The 9,125-nt window shown below is 47.5% G+C and overlaps 1 protein-coding gene across 1 annotated transcript; it reads right to left on the minus strand.

The window, feature by feature from the left end:
* Positions 1-1,235: 1,235 nt before the first annotated feature.
* On the minus strand, positions 1,236-4,209 carry NATD1 (N-acetyltransferase domain containing 1). Its single transcript, XM_015827975.1, has 3 exons — positions 4,191-4,209; positions 3,970-4,088; positions 1,236-1,352 (listed from the first exon to the last, which is right to left on the minus strand). Exons 1-3 carry the CDS (start codon positions 4,207-4,209, stop codon positions 1,236-1,238), a joined length of 255 nt encoding a protein of 84 aa, XP_015683461.1.
* Positions 4,210-9,125: the final 4,916 nt, after the last annotated feature.

Raw genomic sequence — 9,125 nt, forward strand, 5'->3', positions numbered from 1 at the left:
CTGAAGACTTGTGGACTTCGCCTCCCAGAATTCCACCGGTCTTAAAAGTTGCCAAGGTTGGGCACCCCTGGTTTAAACAATCCTATCAAGGGTCCCTCTCTATTTTTCTGACCCCAGTATCCCCAGCCATCCTCGCCAGAAATGAAGGGCTGAAGAAATGGAGAGCTCGATCACAGCTAGAAAGCTAACATTTCCCCCCTCCCCCAGAGTAGACCCATTTCGCTCCAGTCTCTTTTCTTGAACCACTTTTAGCCAATTCATCTTAAAGAAGACCTTCTAGCAGCATCTCCTGTGAAATCCCTGGCCATTAAGATTGTACGATTCCACCTCCTTTACGCTGTCTGCATTATGGATCTGTTAAAAAAAAATGGCTCTAGTAGAAAAGGACTCTATTTTAGTTGGAGATGCCCAGCATTTGTCCAGAAGATACCCAACGCTCTTCCCTTCCTCATCTCCATCCTTAGCCTCTCACTCTTCGTCTTCTTCTTCCATATAACAAGAAACATCCCCCCACCTTCGGAGGGGAGATTGAGAAGGGAGGGAGGACCCACCAAAATGTGATAAATAGCCACGCCCGCCCATTCCTCAAAATGTCCGTAGAATCCATCTAAGCCTCTCCTTCATACACCGTCACCCCAAAAAACCCAGTTGAGGAGCCCCAGGTAAAGGTCCTTCCTTCATTGCAGTCCATGCTTCGGCAGGTGCCCCAGGGTGCTGAGGGCTCACAGCAGGAGCCCAACCTTTATTTAACCTCTTGTTTCCAGCTCCAGGTTTAGCCTGCACCTGGCCACACAATGAATCTAGCCAAGTGTTCAAAGATGCCCTTGGAGATCCAGACAGCTCGGCGTCTGTCTTCTCCATGCTGCTCCGGGAGGACGGCGGCCAACCTGACTTCCTTTAGCTCAACCCTCATTGCAAACCTGACCCCCCCCCACCCCATGCCTTCTCCTGCCACAAGTTCACCCAAGTGGCAGGAGGTTGAATTTTGCCCCCTGAGGGTTTTCCAGGCAAATGATCAACGCACACCGTAAAAATCCTCAAGTCGGCCGAACCGTTGGGAGAACGGCTTGGAAGCACGGTTGAGAAATCACACCCTCTGGTCTTTTTTCAAACGCAGGACCTCTTGAGCACGGACAGAGGCAGGCGAGGAGTCTCCCATGACAGCTTGGAGGCCAAGGCAAGTCCCTAGCAGGCCTGGCTGCCATCTTCAAACCAGGTTCCCCTGCTCTCCGGGGTTAAGACTGTAAACGTTCCAGATACTGGGGCAGCGGATTCTCCTTGACGTATTTCTGGATATACCAACATGTCAGGTGAGCTTTCAAATCTTCCTCCACCACAAAATCCAAGGCAGCCTGGAAACAAAGAAGAGAAAGACACCCCCCCCCCCCGGAAACAGAGTTAGCTTCTGACACGCAGGTAAGTTCGCAATTTGCAACCACAATCGGGATAGGATTGTTGCAAAGCAAGGCGGTGTTTAAATCAGGTCTGCCTGATTTTACATCCTCTTTTGCCACAGAAGTTAAGCAAATCACGGCAGTTGTTAAATGAATCATACGGTCATTAAATGAATTGGGCGTCCTCCATTGACTCAGTGGAACAACTTGCCCTCCAGAAGTTGTGGGTACTCCAACACCGGAGATTTTTAAGAATAACAGAATAACAAGAGTTGGAAGGGACCTTGGAGGTGTCTAATCTCAAGCAGGAAACGCTAGAGACTTCCAGATAAATGGCTGTCCATTTTTTTTCTTAAAAACCTCCAGTGTTGGCATCCCCACAACTTCCGGAGGCAAACCGTTCCACTGGTTAATTGTTCTCACTGTTAGGAAATTTCTCTTTCATTCCAGGTTGCTTCTCTCCTTGATTAGCTTCCACCCATTGTTTCTTGTCCTGCCTTCAGGTGCTTTGGAAAACAGGTTGACCCCCCCTCTTCTTTGTGGTAGCCCCTCAGATATTGGAACATGGCTATCATGTCACCCCTAGTCCTTCATTTCACTAGAGTAGACAGGCCCAATTCCTGCAACCGTTCTTCATATCTCCTTCCTATAAGAAGAGACTGGATAACAACCATTTATGTAAAACTGTATAGGATTTCCTGCGTGAGCAGGGGGCTGGACTAGAGGATCTCCAAGGCCCCTTCCCATTCTGTTCTGTCAATCTGCTTGTTGGAAGCTGGCTGGGAAGGTTGCAGATGACAATCTTGTGATCTTGGATGGAGGAGAGGCATCAGCACACCTGAACAAGGAGATGCTAGAGGTAGGTATCAAGGGGCAGAACCATCATGGATAAGAACTAGAGCCTTAGACCCAGAAGCCCAATCTTTTCCAGCAATTTTGGCTCCTGCTAGTCAGGAAGTGTAGGCGTGGACTCCTTCTGCCCCAACTCCAGCTTCTGAATCATCGTAAATAATCCACCCATGTTGGGGAAAAGGCGTGGCTCACTGTTGCCAAATCTTCTCCTGGGCCACAACAAGCCTTAGCCAAACCTAAGCAAAAGTCATCCCAGGTCACGGTTTCCATCTCCAGCTCTTACAGGAGCTACAAGTTCAGGAGGACCTCAGGTGACATGCTTCCTCTTCTAGTTCTAGTGCCACCCATCTAGAATTCAAGATGGAGCCAGGTAGGTAGTTCTCGACTTACAACAGTTCATTTACTGACCGTTCAAAGTTACATCAGCCCTGGAAAACATGACTTTGGACCATTTTTCACATGCCCGTTGCAGCATCCCGCGGTCACGAGATCCAAATTCAGAGGCTTGCCTTCTGGTCCTTTGGAAAATAAACTGACCCTCTCCTCTTTGTGGCAGCCCCTCAAATACTGGAATACTGCTATCATGTCCCCCCCAGACCTTCTTTTCTCTAGATTAGCCGTATCCAAATCCTGAAACCTGCAAGCCAGGTTTTCCTCCTGCCCTAAGAAATCCTGCTTTTTACGTAGACAAAGGAAGCCACAGGAAGGGGAAGAAGGAATGAAGAACAGAGAGCAGACTGGAGGAGATCAAGACAACTGATACGCAGAGAAGCCGCAGGATCCTAGCAAAACCATAAGGGGCCTCTCTTAAAAGATCAGAATTTGCAACCAAAGCTGCTTATCCATAAATTACAGGTTGCAAAGCAAGTTCAATCTGTCCCTTTTGAGTCCCCAGCTATAATCAGCTCTGCGCCGGTTTCTCCATGCTCATTAGCTAATTTAATGAACAAAGGCCAGAGGATAATAAAGAAATAAGCAGCGAAAGCCCAACGAGGCGATTTTGATGGGACCGGTTGAAACGCTATCCGACAACGGGTGCATGGAAATTAAACCAAGATTTTTTTTTCTTTCTTTCTCTTTCTTGGAAGAAGGAGGGGTTTCACCACAAATTCAGCCCCCCCTGGTCCAGCTTGCTCCAGATGTGTGGGTTTTTTTACTTCCAGTCTCTCTCTCACTGGCCTGGAGAAGCCAAGATGCCTGGCCAAAGGCTGAACATTTCAATGGAATTTACGATTTTTTAAAACAATTGCTTTAAAAGAAAGACGGCTATAGCTAGAAAATCAAATTTGCATCGTGTTGGTGTCAATACGCCAAGGGAACATTCTTTTCTATCTGCAGTTTTTAGACAGCCAGAAAACTTGGCTGAGACAGCGTAAATGTGAACCATGGGTCGTAAATATTACTGGGTGAATTTTCCTTCAGCTGGTGACAATAAAGTGGATTTATTTTTTGGGGGGGAGAAAAAAAACCTTCCATTTTAGAAATGTCTTTGGAAGGGACATGTTTGATGGATGCCAAATTTAATCTCTTTCCTGACTGCCAATGTACTTTCCTAGCAATTCATAGTCTGGATCTAACAAGAAAAGTGTCAAAAATGCATGCAATAAAATGTATTCCCTCCCCTAAGATATAGTAAGAGTTAAATCTACCGAAGTACAAATAGAAAAAGGCCATTGAAGACCCCGAGCATCCATTTCAGGAAGGGCAACCAGCTGATCCATACCTTGGCCAGGTGTTTTGCGATTCCTCTGCCCCTGTAGGTATCTGGGACCTCAGTGTGCTGGAGATCTACAACCCTCTTTCCCACGTATTCGTACAACAGGACCGCTTTATCGTGGCAGCCTGCAAGTGGAAAGACAAATCACGTCACACGAGACACGCATACCTGGAAAATTTAAAATAGGAGTACGAAACATTAGTAGCACGCAACCTTTCTCAACTCACATTTGGACTGCAACTCCATCATCCATAGCCAACATTGTGGGCTGACGACCCATTCATTTAAGTGACATTGCCCTTCATTCGGTTATAAAAATCTGTCCAACCTGTCCCCTTCTGGAGAAATTAAAAATAAGTTGGAATCTACGCTCAGTTGCGCCCTGCCTATTCTCCCCCAAAAAAAGATTTCAGAAACTTAACAGGCTGAACCAAAGGTGCTTTTTCAGGAGGCAACTGGTCTTTCTTTGTTTCAGGCAGGAAACCCTATACCATTTCAGACAAATGGCTGTCCAGTCTCTTCTTAAAAACCTCCAGTGTTGGAGCATTCACCGCTTCTGGAGGCAGGTTGTTCCACTGGTTAATAGTTCTAACTGTCAGGAAGTTTCTCCTTAGTTCTAGGTTGCTTCTCTCCTTGATTAGTTTCCATCCGTTGCTTCTTGTCCTGCCTTCAGGCACTTTGGAGACTAGCTTGACTCCCTCTTCTTTGGGGCAACCCCTGAGATACTGGAAGACTGCTATCATGTCCCCCCTCGTCCTTCTCTTCATTAAACTAGACATGACCAATTCCAGCAACCGTTCCTTATATGTTTTAGCCTCCAGTGAATTGTTGTAAGTTGAGGACTTCAAACGTGTAAATGCATCATTATAAATCGAAGATTATCTGTAATTCCACCACTAAATGGTTCCATTACTGTGAAGATATTACAATGAGGTTTTTTCTTCTTCTTAAATTTAAAAAAAACTTATGGAGGCTTCGGAAAGCGCAGCTTGTTAAAAGGCAGCAACGGTTAAAACAAATTAGAGTTGAACACTTTGTGCCGCTAGATTTCATGCGCTGCACCCAAGACAGATGTTTATCTCTGCTCTATTGAATAAGATATCATCTGCTTGACACAAAAACGTGCCCAACAGTCGAAAGCAAACAGATCTAATTGTGGTTCGGAAGCCGAGTCAAACCAGATTTGGCTAATTGAATGGAAGCCACCTTCAGGAGCTACGATCTGAAGCTTGTTTGAACCTGGATGAAAATTCAACTTTGTTTTTTTTTCCAGTTTTATGCAGTTGCCCATCTAAAAGCAAACAACAATTTTCAGATTTGTCCTCGCAGCCAAATTGGATGATGCATTCCGGTGGTTTATTGCAGCATTTTACATGTATGCAAACAATTCCTATTAAGGGAAGCCTTCGGAAAGATCTATTTTGCAAGATGGAGTAATGTTTGGATATGTCACCCCCTAGCCAGAATATTTATTGGAGGCAAACTCTTCTGCCAGGTTCACCCCAATCTTCCAAGTTCCCCAAATAATGCTAAGCCAAAACAAAGGTTGCTTAATTAGGGCTCAGCACCTACCCTGAATCCATCTGGTGCACAGTTCATTTAGTAAATCACAACTTGTGTGAAACAGTCTTTATCGGTGTTTCTCAAGCTTAGTAACTTTAAGACGCGCCGAGTTCAATTCCCAGAGTATCATTTCAAATAGCGTGTTATTTTGTGGCTCAGCGTGATGTGTGCAACAAGGACCCTGGGTCAATTGAGAAACTAGGTTCCTTTAACCATGGCTAAGTGCATGGTGGGTCACCTTGAAAACAGGGGGGAAAGCTGCACCGCTGATTCTCACTGGATGGATGTTGGACGTCTAGGTGAGGTTCTGAAATATGAGTTTGTTAGTCTTCTGCTCCAGTGTTTCTCAAAGCAGCTGGGTGGACTTCAACTCCCAGAATTCCCCAGCTAGCATGGCTGGGAATTGCAGGAGTTGAAGGCCAACACAGCACAAAATCCCCAAGGTTGAGAAGCATTGGACTATCTCAGATTCTATCATTCTTTGTGCGACCTCCTTTAGAAGCAGCAGTGCTTCCAATGTTACCACGTGGTGGTCCAGATTTTTAATGGGAAAACCAGGATCCAGACCAGCAGTATCCATACAGGCCCCCCAAAGTCAAGATGGTTTAATTAAAGCTCAGCCTCCGATTCTATCAGACCGTCCCAGACAACTTGACTTCGAACATAGAATAAGAGAGTTGGGAGGGACCTTGGAGATCTTCTAATCCAGTGGTTCTCAACCTTTTTAATGCCGCGACCCCAACCAGTCGTAAGTCAAGGACTAAACCGGTCGTAAATCGAGGACTAAACCGGTCGTAAGTCGAGGACTAAACTGGTCGTAAGTCGAGGACTACCCAACAAGTCGTAAGTCGAGGACTTTCCCTGCCCGGGAGCGGCACATGCGTGGTTCCGCCCCCTGCGCCGGCTGAGGCGTAGCTGGCAAGCGGCAGAGACGGAGCAGGCCGACCACCAGCTGGCCCAGCCCAAGGGAGGTAAGGCACCCGCCGGAAAAGGGGGGAAAAAAGGCGGACAAAAAAAATGGTGGACAAAAAAAATGGCGGACAGCCTTGCTTGGCGACCCCCGTGAAATGGTCGATCGACCCCAAATGGGGTCCCGACCCACAGGTTGAGAACCACTGTTCTAATCTAACCCCCTGCTCAAGCAGGAGATCCTATACCATTTTAGATAAACGGCTGTCCCGTCTGATTTTGAAAGCCTCTAGTGATGGAGGACCCATAGCTTCTGAAGGCAAGCTGTTCCATTAGCTGATTGCTCTCACAGCTAGAAACTTTCTCCTTAGTTGCTCCTCTCCTTGGTTAGTTTCCACCCATTGTTCCTCGTCTTGTCTTTGGTGCTTTGGAAAATAGTTTGACCCCCCTCTTCTTTGTAAAAGCCCCTCAAATATTAGAACACTGTTGTCACGTCTCCCTGAATCCTGACTTGTAACCATGCCACACAGACACCCCAAGTTTGCCTGGATAACTTTGCTAAAAACCGAGCCAATATATGCTAGCATCTGTTTTTCTGTTTCTTTTTTCCCCCCCCCTCCAAATGCTGTGGTTTTTCTATAAATATGGCCGAAAAGACGCCATTCCTACCCTTTTGACCGTCTCTCTTCCCGACCGAACAGAATTCAAGATGCCTTTACAAAATGCTTTTTGGCTGAAGCAAAACCTTTGGAGAGAAACAAACCCAACGAATTTGATTTAGAGGCTCAGGCAGATTTCCTTTCTGCAATCCGTCACCATGAAACTATTTTAACCTCGTGCTATTTAAGGAAGCTCGACTCCTTTGGCTCTTTTCTCAAGATTCATTCGCTATTTACTTTTTCACCCATTGTCAAAAGACAGATTAATTCTCTGGAGAGAAAGGAAGGCAATTCTGCGTGTTTCTGTTTGCAGCCGTTTAGCAGCCCTGTCTCTCCTACAGGCTGTGTTAATGTTTGAGTTGTTTATTCATTTTAACACAGCCTGCAATGTAAATAAAACAAGCGCAAACTTTAACCAAAAAAACCACAACTTTTTTTAAAGCACTGTGGGGGAAAAAACAGAGTTTGAAAGAGACTAACCTCGCTCTTTCGCTCCTGTGTATAAAAGTGCAGTAGCTCAAGCACACACCATACCAGAAACTAATTTACAGTTCCTACGAAACCAGGGTTTAACAACGGCCGTGATAAAGACCAGGGGACTGGTCTATTCAAAACCTCTAAGCCACAAATCACACAGGCTAGGGACTAGGTGTGGATGCCTTTTGCTAAAGCCCCGGTTTCAAATCTGGACACTTTAAGAAGGGTGGCCTTCAACTCCCAGAATTCCTCAGCCAGCTGTCATCCGCCTGAACTATATAAATCAAGTCCATTGGGTTTGTTTCTCTCCAAAAAGGTTTTCTTTCAGCTAAAAGCTGTGCTTGGCTCGGGGAATTCTGGGAGTTGAAGTCCCCTCAACTTAAAAAGTTTCCAACTTTGACACAACTCATCCTGGGATGTGCTCGGTTGAACTCAAGTTCTGCAAATCCAGCCTTTGCGGGTTCTCAATCGTGGCTGGGCTCACGCCAAGGGCAGCAAGCCATGATTTATTAGCAGAAGAGGAGGCTTCAGACCTTGCACCAAGCCACATGCCGGCTTTGCCAGCCTGCCAAAGTCAGCCAAAACCAGTAGAAGCCACTGCAAGCGAGAGGCTTGAGCCATCTTGAGCCATCAAACCCGGAGGAGACTCAAGTTCAGCGGTTACCCCGGGAGTAGAATCAACGCCCCCCACCCCTAGAAATTCAGGGAGGTCTCAAAGCGCAGCATCCCAGGCTAAGCGTCCAAGGCCGCTGGAGAGGAGCTTTCCAGCTCCATTCCAACCGGGGTTTAAAAATAGCAACTGCAGGGGAGGAGAAGCCAGGCGCTTTTCCTAAGCAAGCAAGCAGCGTCAGAGGAGGAGGGCGAGCCCGGGGGCGCCCGGTTGCAAAGCGACGAACGCCCAAATCAAAGCTGCCAACCCTTCTCCCTTGTTGCCCCCCCCTTTTCCGCTTAAACTCCGGGTTTTCGGGGCGGTGGGGGAAAATTGGGGACCTAAGCGGCCACCCTTGGTCGGCTGGGCAGCCCCCGGCCGAGAGCCCCCCCCCCGCTTGGCTTAATCCAGCCCCCCTCCCCCCACCCGGCAGAGCATGCAATTCCCGGCTGGAACGCGATGGAAGCTGGTTTGCCGCGTTCCGACGACCGCTGCCAGATCAGCGGAGGCTTTCCTCTGCCAAGGGGCGAACAAAAGACGCCCCCCCCACCCGCCGCTGCCTGCAGACCCCTGGGCATGGGGGGGGGAAGAGAGAGGGAGAGAGAGAGAAGAAGGAGGAGAAGGAAGGAAGGAAGGAAGGAAGGAAGGAAGGGAGAGAGGAAGGGAAGGGAGAGGAGATAGAGATAGATAAAGAGAGAGAGAGAGAAGAAGGGAAGGGAGAGAGAGAGATAGAGAAGAAGGAGGAGGGAGGGAGGGAGGCAGGGAAGGAAGGAAGGAAGGAAGGAAGGAAGGAAGGAAAGGGAGAGAGGAGAGAGGAAGGAAGGGGAGAGGAGATAGAGATAGATAAAGAGAGAGAAGGAGGGAAGGGAGAGAGAGAGAGAGAGAGAGAGGAGGAGGAGGAGGAG

The sequence above is a fragment of the Protobothrops mucrosquamatus genome, unplaced genomic scaffold (assembly GCF_001527695.2).
Source record: "Protobothrops mucrosquamatus isolate PMUCROS unplaced genomic scaffold, P.Mucros_1.0 scaffold4118, whole genome shotgun sequence".
NCBI lineage: Eukaryota > Metazoa > Chordata > Lepidosauria > Squamata > Viperidae > Protobothrops > Protobothrops mucrosquamatus.